The 22,561-nt window shown below is 38.1% G+C and overlaps 1 protein-coding gene across 2 annotated transcripts in view; it reads left to right on the forward strand.

Moving 5' to 3' along the window:
- TTYH3 (tweety family member 3) overlaps window positions 1–22,561 on the forward strand; it is a 1,772,574-nt gene that overhangs the window by 567,313 nt on the left and 1,182,700 nt on the right. For both annotated transcript variants that reach the window (XM_044089562.1, XM_044089563.1), the window contains exon 5: window positions 9,806–9,901. In XM_044089562.1, coding sequence (XP_043945497.1) covers window positions 9,806–9,901 — 96 coding nt within the window. The remainder of the gene's footprint in view (window positions 1–9,805; window positions 9,902–22,561) is intronic.

The following is a 22,561-nucleotide window of genomic DNA, read 5'->3' on the forward strand; positions in this document are numbered from 1 at the left end:
TATTTCTATACCTTTCATTGTGGCTGGTCTCTTAGAGAATATTTTTCATATCTTAAGAGTAGTTATGCTTATTTTGTTGACACTGTGGCCACTCCTGAAAGCCTTGCCGCATTGGTCAAACTCTACCATTTGTTAGTATTCATTTTACTGAGCATAATTGGATACCCTTGTAAGAGCCTTAGAGTAGCTGACTGGTGGCAGCGTAATTATGTTTTAGTCTGGGAAGAGGGGGCACAGTTGGTAAGTCTGCGTCGTCCTTTCCCAGGTGTGTGCATGCGAGCTACTTTGAACAGGGACACAGAGCTCCAAAGTGGTCAGTGTGGAGTCATGTTTGGGGCTTGGAGGGAGAGATAGTCCAGCCCCAAATCTGGAGTATGCTCCCTGTGTGCCCTTAAGTGCAGTTGTGCTTGATGCAGAGATCTGCATCTGAAAATACTGTGTGTATCCATTTTTGTTCCTAGTGGTTGTCCCCTCACTGGTATTAGTGTTGAGGATTGAGACTTCTTAATTACTGGCCCGGAGTAGGGACCGTCACATCCCCGAAAGACTTGAAACTGTCCCAAGATGCTTCACAGCACCGAGCTGTCCTCTTCTGGTTTTATCGGTTACAAAATATCAATTACAAATGAAGCCAATTTTTCTTTATTACCATACCAATTATATCTTTGGAATTCTGAGTCTGCTTTTGCCAGTGGCTCTTAATGTAAAGCAAATAACAATTTTCACCTTCAATCCCTCATATGTCCTCATGCTTTTTGCTGACAACCTGCAGCGTTTTCCCAAGTCAGTTTTTTCTCTCCACCTTTTCTAGCTGAATTTTCATTCAGGCTTTCCGAGTTTCTTCTTTACTAGAATCCAGGCATTGTACTTAACTAGCCAGTAACTGAATTTACTAAATCTGGCAGAGTTATTAGCTTCTGTCTGTCTCTATTTCTTTTTTCATACTGGGAAAATTGAAATGAGGCTGTTGATAAGCATGCAGCTGTTTTGGAAGTCAAACTCTAGATGTCTTGGGGGTGGAAGATGAGAAAAAACATTTTCATTTTATAACTTTTTAAATGTGAATTTTGACTAAGCAGTCTGTTGTACAACATAGAAATTCTTCTGTAAACGGTGGGTACAAGACTTGTATTAGTCCCTGTAGAACAGCAGTATGCATAATAAAACAGGATTTTTGAACACTGGTAGTATGAGAGAGATTCTGCAGATACCAGTAATGTCATATTGTCATTCCCCTATCATCATTTAGTATCAAGTCATGAGTAAGTTTTAAAGACAGTGCAGAAATAACTAGGTTGTCCTTTGTATTTAAGAAAATTTGGGCCTGTGGTTTTCTCATTGTTATGCTCAATTATCAAGTCGTTGTATCTCTGAGAAATAAGTTTCCCATGTAGCAGTCGGTTAAGTGATTATAAATTTTTATGTGTGGGTAATGAGTAGTGTACCCATGGCTGATTTGATTTGGTCACAGACTAAAAAAATAGCAATGGGTAAACCTTTTACCCAGACCCAAATGTTAGATACTACTTTTATATAATACTATATAAAAAAAGTTTCACTTTTTTAAATAATGTTATTGTATTATAGAACATTATTTGTGTTCTATCTCTTCTTGCTGACCACAGTGTCTGGGGAAAAGTTTTATTATTTTTTTTTAAACAAGCAACATCTTTATTAAATGATCACTTATGAAATAGGCAATCACACATTTATATAAATGAAAATCCATATTGACATTTTCAGTTGTAAAACTTTTATACATCACTTATAAACTATCCAGTCATTGTCAGTCAAACATTACAAATCTCATTCAGTTCCTGCCTTCCCTTAAACCTCATTCTTCCCAAAAATTATTCTGCATGTATTATTCTCAAAATTCAGTCTTTTTCTATGTAATTTGCTCCCACCCTTTTCTAAATGTCACACTTCCAATTGATTTATCTCTGTTACTGTATTCACTACCTCTGGTATAGTTGGTTTAGACTTTGAGTTACATTTTCTAGTAGTTACTTTTTTGGCAGCCACCAGAATTAAACTCGGCAAGGCCTTACTATGGCTAGGCAATTTGCAATTGTGTATCATAGCTCAAAAAATAATTTCCTTATTTACATCAATTTGCTCATCCAGTGTTTCAGTTAGAGTAGTCTGCCATCTTATGACACTCACAAAAATGTTCCTAATTATCTCTCTCTTCCACATCCCACCTCTGACATTTGTAATCTACCTGAGGAAAAGTTCTTTGGAGTCTGCTTGGGTTATAAAAATACATATGCACACATTTCCAAGCAAAGATCCTAACTGTTGCAAATTTGGGAGCCATACATATACCGTCTTATATTATTTCTTTCTGAATTGCTTATCCAGTCTCTCTTCTTAATCCTTTTAACCTCCTCTGATTCCTATAGTTATCATGCAATATTTTATTTGCACTGTGCATTTTTTAATGTTCACTACTCTTTCTGTTTTTATATGTCTGTGAGGCCATTCACATTCAAAGATAATATTGAACGTATCATGATAAATTATTATTCCCACCTGTTATGTATTAACAGCTTTTGATTACATGTCTGGTTTCAGCTTTTGTTACATGCATACACTACTATTTGCCAGGTTGGTCTTTTATACAGTTTGAACCTGTATCATACCTTACAGAATTTTTGTTTTACTGAGAATCCTCAAAACACACACACGTGCACCCAGAACACCCCAAAACCTATTATCTTAATACTAACACCGAAAACTATGCACATCTTCAAATAATGAAGTTTAACCCTCCTAACAGAAGCAATTGTCCCCGACTGATAGCCACATTCACAGGCTTTGAATTAACCTATAGTGAAGGTTATCCATGCTAAGATGCATGATACAGCCTGTGCTTCTACTTCCACTAAGTGCTGTCTGTTTTTGTCTAATCTTTGTTCCTCTCCCAGATGAATAAAAATGCAAATGATTTCAAAAAACTGTCTCTTGGCCATTGAAAGAAAAGTATTCTGTTTTTATTGCCCCTTAGTTTGTCTGCATAGAAATATGAGAACCAGATACAGTTTCATTCCACTACACATATACTCCCTGTAAACATTTGTGTGCTAGAGGGAAACTGCTCAGTATTCATTATATTCACTGTTCTTTTATTTATTTGCTTCCCCATAAAACCTGTTAAATCAAGACAAGTGTCTTAATCTAGTCATTCCCTATGCAAAAAGTATGTGTATATATATATATATATATATATATATATATATATATATATATATATAAAATTTTTCTTATGCTGTTTTGTCCAGGCTTTCTTCTGTCTTAACATTGCAGTGTCTACATTTCTTAAAACTGAACAAGAAGTAGTAAAGAAAGAAAACACTAGAGGTGCGTGTTTTACTTTCCCTATTACACAACAATTCCTGAAAAATCTTTATTTTATAGAATGCATTATATGTTGTGCATTACAAAATTACTGTTAAGAACAATTTTTTTTTTTTTTTTTTTTTTTTTTTTTTTTTTTTATTACAGTTAACACTTTCATCCTTTCCCTCTTCTAAATGTTCTTCTAACTTTAATGACATGAAGTAAGGCATATACTTTGGAGTCCCCTAAAAGTGTAAAAAAAAAAGTCCAGTATTTCCAGGTTTTCTTATTCCACCATACTTCATAAATGTAATTAACATTTTAAACCAAAAACGGAAGGTGCAAAATCACTTGTAACCCAAACAAAGCACCTCGAATACCAGCTTGAGCAGGCACACAGTTTATTGAAGCCGAACAGTTCACACAAATCACACAATTAAATAACGCTGAATGTAGTACAGATATGTTTTCGTCCTGAACTTCATCAGATAGTGAACATCAGTTTAATCAGTCATTTAAATACTCTTAAACCAATTTAAATTAACCAATGATAAAATCCCATTGAAATAAATATTGAAATGCCTTGAGATGTGTGTGAAATCTTTAAAATACACTTGTTTGTTAAAAATAATATTAAACCACATTGATCAATGTTATTAAAAACATAAAAACATTTTGTTAATAGTATTGATACATATTAAAAGATGTTAAAAATATAAAAAAATAAATAAATGTATTAGACATACAGAAATAGTTCCATCTACTGGCCATTATAATTATTGCACTCATTTCTCATAATTTTGCAGATCTCATTTTTAACACAGGGGTAAGGGAGATCATATCATTTAAACCAGGGGGCTTACTGGCTTCCAGAACAATTTGCCAGTATAATTCCCTGTATTCCACCAAGGTCTCCCACATCCCACCCCTAGGATCTATAGGTACAACCTCTAATATGAAAAATTGAAATTCTGCTTCAAAGCATACCTTGGTATGTTTGTATAAGGAATTTGTTTCACATTTAGTTCTAATATCATAAGTATGCTCATAAATTCTCTGTTTGATTTTTCTTTCACTCTTACCCACATAAAAGGCATCACATTTTTTACATAGGGCTAGATAAATTATCCCTTTAGTGCAACAATTAGCAAATGTTTGTAAGGTCAATTTTTTATTTCTAGCTTGTAAATTGACTGAGTCCCCAGTTATAAGATAGGAGCAATAGCTACAGGAGCCACATTTGTATACACCTTTTTTCTTGTTACTGTTTCTACCATTCCAATCTTTCATACCACCTTTTTCAAAAATATCCTTTAAATTGTTACCTTTTCTATAGATATATTTTAAGTCATTGTCAAAAATATGACTTAAATCAGATACCTTGGAAAAGTTTTTCCACTCCTTGTCAATAATTTTCCTTACCATTCCTGATTGACCATCATATGTGGTGATGATACCCGAGGTGTAATTGTCAATTGAACCACCTATATTAACTTTGTGTGCATTCTGATCTTCTATATTTTCAATTTTACCCAAAATAGGAGCAAACCTTTCCTTCCTACCATCCATAACTTCCTTATAAATGTTATCAATAAGTTCCTCTGGATAACCTCTATTTAAAAACATACCCTTCAAAATCTTACATTCATTAATATAAGTAAAAACATCAGAGGTCATCCTGCATAGTCGCACAAATTGTCCCTTAAGGACACTCCTTTTTTGGTGTGGTGGATGTGAACTCGTAAAGTGTAGGTAGGAATTTGAGAGCGTTTATTTTCTAAATATTTTAAAATTAAAACCTTTTTCTGTTTTCACTATATTAACATTGAGATAGTTTAACTGCTCAACAGTAAAATTATGGGTAAATCTCAGAAATTCAGTGGTTCCATTTAAGTATTCCACAAAATTCCTAAATTCATCCTCTGTGTCCTTCCACAGAAAACACAAGTCATCTAGGAATCTGCTATATAACTTCCACTTGTTCTTATAGGTAGAATTTAAAACAAACCTGTTCTCCCAATATGCCATAATAATATTGGCATATGTGGGGGCGCAATGTGCCCCCATAGCTACACCTCTGATTTGCTTAAAATACTCACCCTGAAAAAAGATAAAATTGTTTTTCAACACTATATCCATCAACAATAAGGTGGTTCTAAAATCATTATGTGTTAATTGTTTGAAATCAACTAGCATTTCCTCAAACCATTCTAGGCCTGTGTCATGTGGTATACTTGTAAACAGGTCGATTACATCCAATGTACCAAAACCTTTTGTTTCACCAACAAGTGCATCATTTAGGTTCCTCAAAAATTGCCAGGAGTCCTTTAAAATATAAAGGTTGTCACTTACTAATTTTTTCACTTTCTGGTCAATGAACTTTGCAAGGGGTGCAGTAACTGAACCCTCCGATGAAACTATTACCCTCAAAGGTGGATTATTTAAGTTCTTATGCACCTTCGGTATTCCAAAAATAGAAGGTATTCTAGGTTTTTCCACATGTAGAAATTTGAATGTACTTAAATCAATCAACCCTTCCATTAATAAGTCATTTAATATCACATAAATTTTCTTGTATGCCACATTTATCTCATTAATGGATATTCTAGCATATTTAGTGGAATCATTTAAGATTTCAAACATTTTACCTTCATATGTTATATGGTCCATCAATACAACGCCTCAGCCCTTGTCAGACTTCATAATTCTTATATTTTTGTTTTCACCTAACAACTTAAGTCTCTTGCTCTGGTCCAGTTAAATTAGAATGTACTGTTTGACTATGCAAAGTTTTTCTTAACTCCTGCTCTAGTCCTAATTCAAAGTTTTTGAGCTGAGGGTGTAGTGGGGGGTTAAAAATACTTCTACGAGTTAATTTCTCTTCATTAATGTTAATTTCCTTTCCTTTGAAAAACAGTTCAAGATTTTTCTTTCTGATAAATAATTTGATGTCTATTAACAATTTAAAGATATTGGTTTTCTGTTTTGGAATAAACCCAAAACCTTTGGAAAGTAGGTCAAAAAAAGTTGTAGTTATTTCAATATCTGAGTAGTTAAAAATGTTAAAATCATTGTATGTAAATTTAAAACCATCCTTGTTTAATGTACCTAGTGTTCCCAAACTGGTCGTCTCCTCTCTTGAGCTCCCCAGTTCTGGTTTTGTAGTTTTTTGAATTATAGTTAACAGGCTCCTTGTACATCAGTCTCTCTGACCTTCGTAAAGGAGGGAATGAGGTTTCATAGTCATCTTGCAGTGGCTCCTGTAGCTATTGCTCCTATCTTATAACTGGGGACTCGGTCAATGTACAAGCTAGAAACAAAAAATTGACCTTACAAACATTTGCTAATTGTTGCACTAAAAAGTTATCTAGCCCTATGTAAAAAATGTGATGCCTTTTATGTGGGTAAGAGTGAAAGAAAAATCAAACCGAGAATTTATGAGCATACTTATGATATTAGAACTAAATGTGAAACAAATTCCTTCTACAAGTATGCTTTGAAGCAGAATTTCAATTTTTCATATTAGAGGTTGTACCTATAGATCCTAGGGGTGGGATGTGGGAGACTTTGGTGGAATACAGGGAATTATACTGGCAAATCATTCTGGAAGCCAGTACGCCCCCTGGTTTAAATGATATGATCTCCCTTACCCCTGTGTTAAAAATGAGATCTGCAAAATTGAGAAATGAGTGCAATACAATAAAAATTTATTATGGAAAAAAAAAAGAAATGAGTGCAATAATTATCATGACCAGTAGATGGAACTATTTCTGTATGTCTATTTAATACTACATTTATTTATTTTTTTATATTTCTAACATCTTTTAATATGAAATAATATTATTAACAAAATGTTTTTTATGTTTTAAAAACATTGATTAATGTGGTTTAATATTATTTTCAACAGAACAAGTGTATTTTATAGATTTTACATACATCTCAATGCATTTTAACATATATTTTAATGGGAAATTTTATCATTGGTCAATTCAAATTGGTTTAAGAGTATTTAAGTGATTGATTAAACTGATGTTCACTATTTGATGAAGTTCAGGACGAAAATGTATTTGTACTACATTCAGCGTTATTAAATTGTGTGATTTGTGTGAACTGTTCAGCTTCAATGAACTGTGTGCCTGCTCAAGCTGGTATTCGAGGTGCTTTGTTTTGGGTTATAATTAACATTTTAAGCCCACTTTTATCCATCAATTTCTGAGTTGCTGGTTTTCTTCCTGTTTATCTCCATCTCCTAAATCCAATTGCTGGTTAATTTCTACCATACTTCTGGTTCTTCTAATCAACTCTTGTGCTTCTTTCTCTCAAGGATTTTCCTTTGGAACATTTGAAAAGGTTTCACTGGTGTAGTCTCTGTATGGGCTTTATTAGAAGAATAAGAAGCAGAACCCCCTTCTGTTTGATAGCTCACTGTTTGTTGTAGAAGCTTTTGTATTTCTTTCTTAACATGCTCTGCATCAAATAATGGTTTTTTTTGATACTCCAGGAAAAATATTTTGAGAATAGCTAGATACAGAAGCTTGAGTCTCACACTTGCTTTTCAACATTCCCCTATTGCTGGAATAAATGTACTCCTCTTATGCCATGCGTACAATGAGTAATCATTTTACACAAACACTCTGTCTCCCAATTTTAGTACTTTGTCCTTCCGTCATACTTTTGGCAAAATTGACTCCTCCTGGTCAGATTGCATCTTTACTATTAAAGGACTTGACCACTTTCTCATGGCCAGGTTTGGAGGATACACACAATGTGCCCTTTTAATTAACAGCTCCTGCTGTGAAGTACAAGTCCAGTTGCTTATTTGTGCTTTCATAACATTAGTACAGTCTGTACCTTCCAGTTTCTCTGGTACAGCAGAACCAGAGAAGATCTCATTTTCCGTATGTGCTCTGTCCTCTAATTCTACCATTTTCTGAAACATTTGTTTTTTAGCAGTTTCATGTTCTTCATTTTCACCTCTGATTTTTGCAGTTTTATCAGCTCATCTGAATATCTGTTTTAATATTTTTCCATCCTTTTATTTGAACTGATGTATTCCTTCAATGTTTCATTTATTTTAATCAGCTTTGAGAGCATTTTGATTTATTTTTTTCCTCTAGATTACTAGAAGTCGTGTCTTGCACCAAAACTGGAGCTTGAACTGCTTTTTGCTCAACAGCTGCAGGATTCTTCCCAGCCAGTGTTTTCATGTCACCTTTTTGTTTGCATCCAGGCAATGTACTTACTAGCCAGTTACTGAAATTTGTCCAAAAAAGACAGTCACTGAGTTTGTTTTCACACTGGTAGAGCTGAAATTAAGCTGCTACTTGGCGTGCAGCCATCTTTGAGATCCTGAAAGGCTTTTTGATGTGTTGTATATGCATGCATCTCTGTATGTGCAGACATATGCCTCTTATGTAATGCAGTTGCTGCTGCTTTTTAAGAGAGTTAGAATTGTGCTTCTGTCCAGCTGTGTACATTGGGTGCTTATAGACTGGTAACATTCCAAGTGTGATTTATTGCACACTGTTATATATTTTGGCATGAAGTCTTCATTGCGTCTGGGAGGATGATTTTTTTCAAATATGTTATGCTTAGCAATACAAAAAATAGCAGCTGAAGAGTTTTTTTGTAGTTCATTGATTTCTTTTTGTTTACTTTGGAAATGCACTTTTTCCCACAAGTAAAACTTTATTTACATATGAGTGTGTACAGTCATGGTTTACATAAATGAATATAGGTTAGATACATTATGTGATGAATACAGATGACTATAAAGGAAGAATCACCACTGTAAGCCAATGGTATTGACACATTTTAGAAAAATTTCTCCACGCAGACATTATTGCTGTCTTCTAGTCAATAAGAATAGTACGTTCCAACACAGCTGATTTAAAAACATGTGATTTACAATTTCGTGACACAGTCCAAATGTAATATGCAGACCATCACAAACTTGTTTCCAATTATTTCAACAGTATTAACTGGTCAAACAGTGCAAATTCAAATGTTTACATTTATCTCAAATCCATCGCTTGCATTATTTAAGCGGTCTGGGGAATATACTCAAAATGTAGATGTTTCCAAAATAGGTAGGTTCATTAAAATGGTATCGGTTCTCCATTTTTATGATACTGACTTATGGGGGGGGGGTCAATATTGGTTTTGGATACGCTATCAAACATTTGTTCTTATTAGCCCTTTGAAGAGTTAATGCTTTGTGTTTTCTGTACCAGCACTTGTATTGCATGGGCAATCATATTTGTATTATTTTAAAAATGATGAATGCTGATGACCAAGTAATGCTCCAGGCATTTTTTAAATAGTGTGATAGTGTATGGAACATTTAAATGCAATAGTACGATTAAAGCCATTTACATGGATTTTTATTAATGGCATTGTGCTGGGATGTCATAATTCTATTCAATTTTCAAAATATTCTTGTGGTTTTCTTCTCTTTCTGCAGGTGGCTTGGATATTTGGGATTGCTTCTTTTCGATGTAATGATCTGTCTTAGTGTGTTGTTTGGACTCATTCGCAACTCCAGGACTGTGCTTATTGGGTATGTTTTGATACAAAATTCCAGAATGGTGGTGGCAGATATCTGCTTGACTTATCTAGCCTACCTGATATTTGCATTTCAAAGAAAGTTGGCATTTTTCTTTACAGTATTATATCTGTCCTACTAATGTTTAAATTACTTCATTAGAAAAACATATTTATGCAAGTCTGACTGTGAAAAATTGATTCTTCAGAACCTCCCATTCGTACTGATCCTCCAAAACCACCACTAAAATAAGCACACACACATGCCACTTTTTTCACATTGTGTTTTGTTGCAGCAATTTTTTTGTAAGGCTGGTACCTGCCTGGAATTTCTGTCCCCCTGCAATCCTTCCCCAACGTTCAGCTTTTATTTTGTTTCTGCTTGTATCATTTAGAGCACAGCCGTATTGTTTTTTCAGAACATGTACTTTTTTCCAAATTGGTGTTGACAACTTTGTGTACAGATAGATGATCCATTTTTTTCACTGGTGTTCTCTCCTTAAACATCACAAAGTTTGAGCCCTCCTTCCTTGTCATGCACTGATTCTGAGTGACAGTGCATTGACACTTCTTCTTTCCTTTCAAAATAATTTTACATTCTTTCTAGCCATTTTTAGTTATCAGGGCTGCATGGCATGTCTAGGATTAGATGCCTTCTTAGATACCCCAACAGAAATTGTATTATCCCTTTATCAGCAGACATGATCAAATGATTTTGAATATCCACTGATCTGATGTCTTTTTCACCCATTCGTCAACCTTTGGGTTTTGGATTCAACCTCTGCCACTTCCCAGACTTTGGATCAGTAGCTCAAGCTCCTCTCTTTACCCATAATCCTCTCTCAAGCCATGTATTACCTCTGATGTTGGTTTGACATTTTCAGTGACCAGACATGGTTTGTTCATGTCTCAATTTTCTGGGAGATGTCACTTTTTTCATCTTAAGATTACCCTCTTTTGTCAGGGTCTTCATCTCATTCTCACTTTCCTCCTGTCTCCCCTATAGTTGATGAAAACAAAAAAAATAGTTTACATATAATGGTGGTGGTTGTTCTTTTCTAGGCCTAGCACCTTCCTCTCCCTTTTCTTTCCTGTACTCTTTAGAGTAGTCTTGTTACCATTGTTATTTTCTTACCAATGCCTAATGTCATTGGGAATTTTTGGTACCATTGATAGTATTTTACCTGTTTGTTTCTATAGTTTTCTCTATGTAATTGAAATTTTCAGGGTTGTTTCAGCCTTCCTTGCAGAATGTCAGACAAACTTGTTGGTTTAAAAAAAAAAAGTTCATGTGAACACAAAATACACAGCTTGGATGCCTACTCAGTATGTCTGTATTGGAGCTGCATATCTTAAGGTCAGGTATGAGATTTATTCTGGCTTTAACTACAGTGCCTTGGTTAAATGCAGGAACAAGGTAATTCTCAAGAGATTATTGCTGCCTTCTTCCTCCTCACTGTCTGGAGTGCCCTCCTCCACAACTAAATCAGCAGAAAAATGTCAAGGGGAGAAAGGGGACAAGAGTAAGGAAAAATCAAAAGAAAAGACTAGAGTGAAGAAATGCGCTCCTGTGATCACTCTTCTTGCTGTGCGCCGACTGTGGCTCCACCCCCAAGATATCCAAAGTTTCAGTTCTGTCTCTTTGGGTCTGGTGTTGGCTTCATGCAAGTCTCCATCTTGTAAGTATCCCCAAGTCTGTCTGGAGCAGATTCTATTGACTTCATTCTGTTTTTCTGCAAGAAACTACACTAGAGTTTCTAGACCTCCCTCTTCCTCCTAATTCTTCGGGTGTACCCTGAGTTCACAAATATAATAAAATCAAACCGACCACAGCTGAAGAGTATATAGTTGAAACCAACGTTGTTTAATACACAAAGTGTAAGCACTTTCAGGATCTGTAACTGACCGCTTCTTCAGACTTCTACATTCAAATGAAATAATCATAGCATTTAAAGTATTTCATCAAATCAACAATTAGAGTAAATTAGTCAAGTCTATTAATCAGATTAATTAAGCACTTAAAAACAATAAGTAAATTCTGTCAAAACATTTGAAACCCTAAAAACTAATAAAACAGCAAAGTTGTAAAAAAACATCTAAGCTAATAGCAGTAAATATCTTTCAAAAAGCTTAGTGTTTAAGTGGTTTGGCTTTAAGGAAGGGCTTAAGTGACACTGCACCATTAATCCCTGGTAGTTTATCTACCTGCAGCAGTAAAATCCATTTTTATTCTGCTGCTTCCGTCTTGTTCTTAATGTCACTGCCCCTCATGCTTTGTTCTGTAATTTCTAGCACTAAAAAGTTAAAAACATATCGAGAGCCTTCTGCTTGAACATGCCTTGCTAAGGCACTAGTTTCTTTAACATTATTTATATCTCTTAAATGCTCTAGAATGCTCTTTGAAACTTCTGTTGGTTTTATCAGCATAAAATACATAGCATAATTTGTGTTTTGCAGTCAGCATAGAAGTCAATGTCTATGACAAACTTCTGACTTGGATGTGTGAATGTTGTGTTAGTAAATAAACTTGCATGCCGTGCAGTTCCTGCAGTGAAATGTTCCTGTTCTCTGAGACAGTATATTATTATTTCTGCTAACCAATGGTTTAGAACATAATTGTCTTTTTAAGGATTTTTTATTTTTAAAAGAAAAACACGGTCTCTTGTCGTATAACACCATCCAGTTCTTCAGTAAAATTTTAAATATTCCAGTTCCTCTCAAATATTTGACAAAACGTCTTGATATCACTAGAATAGGAAATAGGAAACCAACTTTGTGTCTGTTTTCATTTTTGTGTATTGTGTATGTCATTTGTACTCTGAGAAAAACTGTTTGCCTCTGTGGTTACGTTCTTAATACATATCAATAATACTTGTTTCTATATCTGCTGCATTGTAGCCTCTATCTATAAATTTATCCTTTAAGGTGGAAACTGCTTGATCCAGCCTATTTTCTGTATTATGCAGTCTACTCATTCTCATAAATTGTCCTTTGACTATATTCTTGGTAACATGTTTGGGATGCATACTAGTTTTATGTAGAATATTTATTCTACTAGGTTTTCTATATAGGCTGGTAACTAATTGTGCAGATGATTTTTTTAAGAATCATCTCCAGTAAGTTACATATCAAGTTCACTTTGGTATATGTATAGATTTTTTTAATATTTAATAAGTCACGTACCCTTTCAGTGCTCCAGGCATTGGGTATTACTGTATAAAGGGATGTGATATCCATGGTAACAAATATATAGTCACCATTTATCTCTGCCATCTTCTTATGGAGAGAAGTTAGAAACATTTTAGTATCTCTTAAAACAGTATTACAAGTTTCTAACAGGATGCAATTGCTTCTCTACATAGATGGATATTGCTTCTGTGGCCCATTCTCTACTGGAGACTATAGGTTTCATAGGTGGCTCAGGCTTGTTTTTGTGTACCTTTGGTAACCCACAAATCATGGGTATAATCAGATGCTCTACTTGAAAGTATTTAAGTAGTTCCTCAGTGATTTGTTGTGACACAAATAGATCAGAAATATACACAGACACCCATTTAATAATACCTTTTACCTGTGTACTTGAGATGTGTAAGTATGTATCTAAATCATCTAAGAGAAACATAATTTGTTGTATATAGAATTGTTTCTCCATGACTACAACACCCCCCCCCCCCTTGTCCGCAGGTCTAACTTTAATGCTAGACAATGCCTTCAATTGTATTAGGGCTTCATTTTCAGATTTATCTAAGTTTTAAGAACATAGCTGATCTTTTCTCACTAAAAGCACCTCCAATATCTTTTTCACATACTGTTACAAAAGTTTCCACAGTAGGATGAACTTTAGGTACATATAAACTCGTTTTTTTTAAAAGAGTTTCAGGCAAAATACCTGTATCTTTAAACATGGTTTTGAGCATTAGTGTGCGCCCAAACAGTCTCACTTCTTTTAACAGATCAGTCATGACTGTTCTCTGTGCTGGAATAAAGGATAAACCATTATTCAGCAGAGAAATTTGTGCTGAGGAACTACTTAATTACTTCCAAGTAGAGCATCCAATTATACCCATGATTTATGGGTTACCCAAGGTACACAAAAACATGCCTGAGCCACCTATGAGACCTATTGTCTCCAATAGAGGATGGGCCACAGAAGCAATATCCATCTATGTAGAGAAGCAATTGCATCCTGTGTTAGAAACTTGTAATACTGTTTTAGGAGACACCAAGATGTTTCTAACTTCTCTCCATAAGAAGATGGCAGAGATAAATGGTGAATATATATTTGTTAACATGGATGTCACATCCCTTTTTACAGTAATACCTAATGCCTGGGGCATTGAAAGGGTACGTGACATATTAAATACTGTACATATACCAAAGTGAACTTGATATGTAACTTACTGCTGATAATTCTTGAAAACAATGTTTTTGTGTTTAATGATTGCTTTTACCTGCAAAATATTGGCGTAGCGATGGGCACAGCATGTGCCAACAGCTATGCCAACCTAGCTCTAGTCTCATGGGACATGAATTATCTGTTGCGTGGGAATGATTTTGTAGATAGTATCATCCGGTACGTACGATTTGCGGATTATGTCTTCCTTCTGTGGGGAGATACTAGTAATAGACTGGAACTTTTTATTGAATATTTACACTGCGCTACTGATTTTTTAAAATTTACATACAATTTTTCATCTGATACCATTAACTTTCTTGATGTGACAATAAGTAAATCTACACAATTATTTACCAGCCTATATAGAAAACCTAGTAGAGAAAATAGCATTCTACATAAAACTAGTATGCATCCCAAACATGTTACCAAGAATATAGTCAAAGGACAATTTATGAGAATGAGTAGATTGCATAATACAGAAGATGGGCTGGATCAAGCAGTTTCCACCTTAAAGGATGAATTTATAGATAGAGGCTATACAATGCAGCAGATATAGAAACAAGTATTATTGATATGTATGAAGGACATGGTCACAGAGGCAAACCGTTTTTCTCAGAAGTACGAATGACATACACAATAAACAAAATGAAAACCGACACAAAGTTAGGTTTCCTATTTCCTATTCTAGTGATATCAAGATGTTTTGTCAAATATTAGGAAATGGAATATTTTAAATTCTGTTGAAGAACTGGATGGTGTTATAGACAAGAGACCGTGTTTTTCTTTTAAAAATAAAAAATCCTTAAGACAATTATGTTATAAACCATTGGTTAGCAGAAATAATCATATGCTGTCTCAGAGAACAGGAACATTTTCCTGCAGCAGCTGCATGGTATGTAAGTTTATTTACTCATAAAATTACATTCACACATCCAAGTCAGAAGTTTGTCATATACATTGACTTCTATGCTGACTGCAAAACACAACATTGTGTACCTTAGCTTCTGCAAATTATGCTATGTATTTTATGTTGGTAAAACCAACAGAAGTTTCAGAGAGAGCATTCTAGAGCATTTAAGAGATATAAATAATAAAGAAACTAGTGCCCTTAGCATGACATGTTCAAGCAGAAGGCTCTCAACATGTTTTTAACTCTAATGCTAGAAATTATAGAACAAAGCATGAGGGGCGGTGACATTAAGAACAAGATGGAAGCAGCAGAACAAAAATGGATTTTGCTGCTGCAGGCAGATAAACTACCAGGGATTAATGGTGCAGTGTCACTTCAGCCCTTCCTTAAAGCCAAACCACTTAAGCACTAAGCTTTTTGAAAGATATTCATTGCCATTACCTTAGTTGTTTTTTATAACTTTGCTGTTTTATTAGTTTTTAGGGCTTCAAATGTTTTGACAGAATTTATTTACTGTGTTTTTAAGTGCTTAATTAATCTGATTAATAGACTTAACTTATTTACTCTAATTGTTGATTTGATGAGATACTATTTAAATGCTATGATTATTTCATTTGAATGTATAAGTCTGAAGAAGCGGTCACTTACAGATCGTGAAAGCACTTACGTTGTGTATTAACTTTGTTTTCAACTATATACTCTTCAGCTGTGGTGTGTTAAATTTTTTTTTTTTATTATATTTATGAGGCTCTGAGATGTAGACAGAGCGTTTATCCAGTTACAGAACAGTTTATTCTATGTACCAGGAGCTTGTCAGAGGCAGATGTGGGCAGGGTTATATGAACATTTTTTTGACCCAGATTCAGTTGGGAGTTCTTCCAGCTCAGTTTCCCATTGGACCCGTGATGTTTCAGGCCAGCTCAAGAGCTTTACTTCTAGTCTGATCCACCCTTGGACTTCAGAGATTCAGGGTCAGAGAATTCTGGGATTGTCTAGGTCTGATTCGAAGACCTGGCTTTTGTTGACTCCAGTGTCTTCTCTGTTCCAGCTGGTGCCAACTTTGTCGAAACCAGAGGGATTTCGGAACCATAGCTTTATCACTGGATCCAGGGGTAAGGGTTTCGACTCAAAGATTTTTAGAACCGTTCCTTCCCTTCAAGGTCTAGGCCCTAGACAGTTCTGCTGTGACCTATGCATCAAGGCAATGTCATGGTACTGTCTTGGATTTTTCCCAGCAGATGGCTTTGGCTCCTATTGGAGCAGTCTGTTCCAGCTGGTGCCAACTTTGTCGAAACCAGAGGGATTTCGGAACCATAGCTTTATCACTGGATCCAGGGGTAAGGGGTTCGACTCAGATTTTTAGAACCGTTCCTTCCCTTCAAGGTCTAGGCCCTAGACAGTTCTGCTGTGACCTATGCATCAAGGCAATGTCATGGTACTGTCTTGGATTTTTCCCAGCAGATGGCTTTGGCTCCTATTGGAGCAGTCCTGGGCTCTCCATTGGCATGTGCATTCAAGGCAGTGGAGGGAGCTCTCCAGGTGAAAGGAGACAGGACAGCCTAACCCCCCCCCGGCTCCTTCCCCCTGCAGTTGTCTGCCCTGGGTCCCTGAGTCTGCTCATGCTGTCCTATTGGGGTAGCCAGTCCACTGTAGCCTTGACTGTCCTTTTACAGGACTCTCCCACACACTTCCAGGTCCTCTTCAGATCATTCCCATGAGGAAGTTCCGTAAAAGTGTAAGTGCAAGATGAGGTTCATAAATTCCCTACAGGAGTCTTTAACAGACAACGCTGACTTTGATGAAGTGGAGGAGTCACCCAGGCCACCTCTTGATGTCTCATTCAGAGAAATTCTTGAACTTGTGAGTCAGAAAGGTAGTTGGTTTTCTGAAGCATCTTCTCAGGAGGAGTCTAGTGTTTCTTGAGGCTTTTGGAACTGGCTCAGCTACATCCTGGGTGGTGCTCCTAGCAGATGAAATGGTGGACCTCATTTTCCATCTGGCTTGGAAGAATCTGGTTATGACTGCCCATTTCAAAGAAACCAGGCGCATACTTAGGTGCACCTAAGGATAGTGTCTATTGGAGCAGGGGTCCCCCAGCCAATGCCATGGTGGTTGCCACAGCCACCAAGAAGGAACTTGCTGAAGAAAGTCCTCTGCCCATCCCCCTCAACTGAGTCTAGGGCACTGGAGAGATTCAAAAAGCAAATTTCTTCATTATCCTTTGCTGTGTGGTTGTTAAATTACCTGGCACATTTCACAAGGTTTCAGAGGTATCTAATGAAAGAGCTTACCCTATCCCCTATCAAGGTCCCTGTCAACAAAGGATAAGAAGACTGTCTCTTTGCAACTGACTACCCTTCAGATTCTGTCAGATGCCTCTATGCATCTGTTTTCACATACTACAGAAGTTTCTAAAGTTGCAGATTCAGGCATTACCATTAGAAGGCACACCTGGATGCTTCTTTGCGACTTTGTGGATCCCTGTAGGACATCTTTCATCAGTGCACCCTTTGACGGATCTACCTTATTTAAACCTAGTTAGATATGCTCTCTAGGAGTGAACTGGAAGGAAAAACCCTATCAGCCATAGTGATACATTTTTCTGATTCTCAGGTTCCCTTCTCAGTGAACCAGAAAGGAAGTAAAAAGATGTGGTTTCGGAAATTGCAAGGGTTCTCTCAGGACTCCTATGTAGATAGATCCCCCTGCAGCAGAGGGGAGATCACTAATGGTAGACATCACCCACAGGGCAGGGGGGGCCTACAAAACCAAGGCTTTAAAAGGCCTCTTACTTTTCAGTACCCCTGAGTGAGTGTTCCCTGCTGCACTCTGGAAGCAGTTGGGGGGGGGGGGTTATCTCTGCACCCACAAGTCTGGAAATCCATCACCAAAGATGTTTGGGTGCAGAGAATAATGACCAAAGGCTGTTACATTCTTTTTTCCCCTTCTCCCACTAAAAATTCCTGACATATCAGTGCCTCCCTCTCATCAAAGGAAGAAAGTAACCTCATAGGTAAAAAAAAAAAAAAAAGCTGCTAAGAAAGAGTCATCCAAGAGATCCCACCAAGCCAATGAAGATTTGGAACTTATTCAAGATACTTTTTGGTGTCAAAGAAGATGCGGACCTCAGGCCCATATTGGCACTTAAACCAATTTTTGAAACATTCCAAGTTCTGAATGGTCACAGTGTAGTCCATTCTCCCTCTTTTGAGGAAGGAAGATTGGATGTGCTCAGTAGATCTCCAGGATACGTGCTTTCACATAAAAATGGGCAGATGATCCAGGAGATACCTTTGGTGCCAGCGGAAAGACAGTCTGTTTCAAATTGGAGCCTAGTCCTGTGGTCCCACCACAGCCCCCATAGCTGTTCACCAAATGTATGGCAGTGGTTGCAGCTCCCCTGAAGTTGCTGGGATTCTGTGTGTTTCCATATCTTGAAGACTGGATCCTCATGGCTCCCACCAGGCATCGGCTGACACATTCCAGGGACTACTTGCTCCATCTATGTTTACAGTTGAGCATAAGTCAACTGTGACAAGTCTCACATGTTCTTCGTGTTTCACTGTTGCAGTCATAACTGTAGGGTACTCCTGCCAGCAGGCAGCCCGAGGTCGGCCAGAGTATCAAAGTCTGGGTCCGGCGTCGGCTGTTTCAGCCAGAACCCTGACGTCAGAGCGTATGGGTATAAGGCTGACAGCCGACGCCATCTTCTCCAGTCTTTCTTGCCGTGCGGTGCAAAGCAGTTCGCTAGTTGTTGGTTGGCGTTTTCAAGACAACGTGGTGTGATTGTCGTCTGTCCGAAGTTTTCTACTTCTCTTCTCAAAGCTAAGTACCCCGTTGGGGAAACCTTTTTCTTGCTCCTCCGATGTCAGAAAAAGTTAATTGTGTATCGTGTGGAAAACAAATACCTCATAAAGATTTCCACTCTTACTGTCTACCTTGCTTAGGCCCTGACCACGACGTTTCTTGTTGTCGGTTCTGTGCCAGGTTTAATTCTCGCACTATCAAGCGTAGGTACGATTGGGCCTTGAATTACTTCGGTAGACGATTTAATTATAGAATGTCGTCTGAACTGACTACCGGATTACAGAAGAAGCGCAAAGACAAGGACAGGCCTCCGAGGTCCAAACAGGATACGTTGCATCCGGAGCCAGCTTCGGGTTCGGCGGTCGTCAGTGAGGCGCTTTTGCAGCCCCTGTCGTCCGCCACTTCAGAACCGATGGCCGACACAGACTCGCATGGTGAGCCCACTAGGCCTAGTAATTTGTCTGCTGCAGGACCTTCGGACATCGCTCCTTCAGATGGGTCCGGAACCCCTGTGCAGGTACCGGCTTCTGAGGGGGTCTTCAGGCCTTCACACATTACTATCTCCACAAAGACAAAAGCTAAGTCAAAGACTCCTTTTAAACCCAGACTTTCTGCTCAAGCTTCTTCGGATTCAGCCCCTAAGACTCAGAAGCAATTACTTCGGATGGCTGAGGATTTATTAACTATGATAAGGGGCTATCACCCTCCTCCTGAGAAAAGGCCTAGACAGGATATCCCTTATGATTCCTCTGATCAGGCTTCTGTATCTTCTGTTTCTTCCTCTGATCAGGATTACTCCTTCCCTCCTTATGAAGATTCAGATGCAGAGGATTCTGTTCCCTCTGCTCCCCCCCCCCCCCCGAAGATTTCTCTTTTGGGGAAACCTTGCATGAGATGAGGGAGCATTTTCATTGGGAAGGTCAGGATTATTCTGCTTCCAAAAAGAGACTCTGGGAATTCCTTCTCCCTCAGCACAGGCCTTTAGCTATTCCTCCTGTACTTGACATTGTGGATGATGCCTTCTCTGAAGCTAACTTGAATCCTGATTCCATGCCGCCTGCTCCTTCTAAGCCTGATAGATTTTACAGGGTCCCTGATTCTCATCAATTCTTATTCAAGAACCCTTCTGCTGATCCTGAAACTATTTTGCAAGGTTCCAAGGCTGCTAAGGCCGCCTCCTCTAAGAATCCTATCCCCTCTGAGAAGGATTCTCGTGCCTTGGACAGGTGGGGCAAAAAGGTTTATACTTCAGCCACCCTTTCTATTAGAGCTTTAAACTGCCAGTTTCACATGTTTAAGTATCAGCAGTTTCTTTTATCTGTTTTAAAACAAAGGATTTCTGCCTTTCCTGCATGTGCTGAGGACAAGGAATTACAGGATGTGTTGCATGCTACTGAACAAGTCAGCAAACATAGTTTACACTGTGGTTTTGATGCCTTAGAGGCTTCTTGCAGGGCGGCTGCCTCTGGTACTGTTATCAGGAGACATGCCTGGCTTCATGAGCAGAATCTACCTGAACAAGTTAAGGCAAAATTGCTAGATGCCCCTCTTCAGCATGATGTCTTATTTGGGTCTAAGGCTGAGGAGGTTATTAAGAAGATGGAAGAAAAAGCCAAGTCTATGCAGACTGTAAAAGATTTCTTGCAAGTTCAGCCTCCTAGATTTTCTAGAAATTGGCCCTCCAAAAATTGGTCTTTTCCCACCTCTGACAGGCCTCAAAGGGGAAGATATAGACGCTCCAGAGGTAGGGCGCAGGCTCAGGCCTCCTACAGATCTAGACAGTGGACTGCTTCTTCACATAGAAGGACAGATCTCAAACCCAAAGAAAGCAGATTCAATGACTCCCTCTGTTGGGCTTCAGGTCCTCCTTCCCTGGATGCCCCTCTCGGAGGAAAACTTTCTCTTTTTTACCAAAATTGGACTCACATTACCCAGGACAAATGGGTGTTAGACGTGATTTTGAAAGGTTACAGATTCCACTTTCACACTCTGCCAAGGCCTTCAGGCTGGCCAGATCTGCCAAAACATCAGTGGACAGAGGCCTTAAATCAAGTGGACGCCTTATTAGCCTTAAGGGCCATAGAACCTGTTCCACCTCTAGAGGTGGGGAAAGGTTTTTATTCAAGACTTTTTCTGGTCCCAAGAAAACAAAACTCCTGGAGACCTATTCTGGACCTCTCAATCTTAAACACCTTGTTGGAAATTCCAAAATTCAAGATGCTTACACTTCAACTTCTTCCAATGCTCGCACAAGATTCTTGGATGGTAACATTGGGCTTAAAAGAGGCTTACTTACACATCCCCATAAGGCAACATTGCAGAAAGTACCTCAGATTCAAGGCAGGCTCGAGACACTTCCAGTTCTGTGTACTGCCATTTGGCTTATCTACTGCGCCCAGAGTTTTTACCAAATGCCTGGCTCCAGTAGTAGCTTACTGCAGACTTCAGGGGATTCAGATTTACCCCTATCTGGATGACTGTCTAATTCAGGCAGACAGCAAAGACCTTCTACTACAATATCTGCATTTTGTTCAACGTCTTCTCCTACTACTGGGATTCTCAGTGAACATAAAAAAGTCGCATTTGATTCCGTCTCAACAAATGATCTTCTTGGGAGCTCTTTTGGGCACAAGTTTACAGAAAGCCTTCCTCACTCTAGAAAAACATTTACAGCTGGCTTCAGTCTTCAAGACCTTGGCAGCATTAACTCAGCTCACTGCAAGGAAATTCCTGCAGGCTCTGGGCTACATGGCCTCTTGCATCCTGTTGATTCCAAATGTGAGGCTTCACATGAGGAAACTTCAATGGTACCTAAAGAGTGTATGGTCTCAACATTGCCACAGTCTGGATACAATGATTCCACTGATTCCCTGCCTCCAGAAGGAATTCCTTTGGTGGTCCAGGGCGTGTGTTTTGAACGAAGGCAAGCCCTTTCGTCTGCCTCAACCTACTCGGACCATAACCACAGACGCCTCGGATTATGCATGGGGAGCTCATTTTCTAGACAAATGCCAACAGGGTTCTTGGACAAACAAACACCTTCTATGGCACATCAACTTGAAAGAAATGTTAGCAGTCCTAAATGCTCTTCTAGCCTTCCAGACCCCTTTTGAAGCCAGGACCTGTGCTAATTCGAACAGACAACACCACAGTCATGTGGTACATAAACAAGCAAGGGGGCTCTCACTCTTACCCCCTTTGCAGACTTGCCATGACCTTATGGGATACAGCCCTAAAGTTGAATCTGGATCTTCAGGCACAGTTCATTCCAGGAAAACAAAATCTGTTAGCAGACAGCCTAAGCAGAAACATTTTGGATCCTCACGAATGGATGTTGGACCCCAACTTATTCAGCAAGATAACGGCAGTTTGGGGCTGTCCTCAGATTTATTTGCATCTCATCTCAACCATCAGTTGCCTCTCTTTTGCACCAGGTCCTTCCACAAGACGGCTTGGAAAGTGGACGCCCTGTCATTCAGTTGGAGGAATATTTCGGGATATGCCTTCCCTCCACTTCCTCTTCTGCCTCGGGTATTGCTAAAGATAAAGCTAGACAAACCCAG

The sequence above is a fragment of the Protopterus annectens genome, chromosome 12.part0, assembly GCF_019279795.1.
Source record: "Protopterus annectens isolate FY-2018-M chromosome 12.part0, PAN1.0, whole genome shotgun sequence".
NCBI classification, from domain to species: domain Eukaryota; kingdom Metazoa; phylum Chordata; order Ceratodontiformes; family Protopteridae; genus Protopterus; species Protopterus annectens.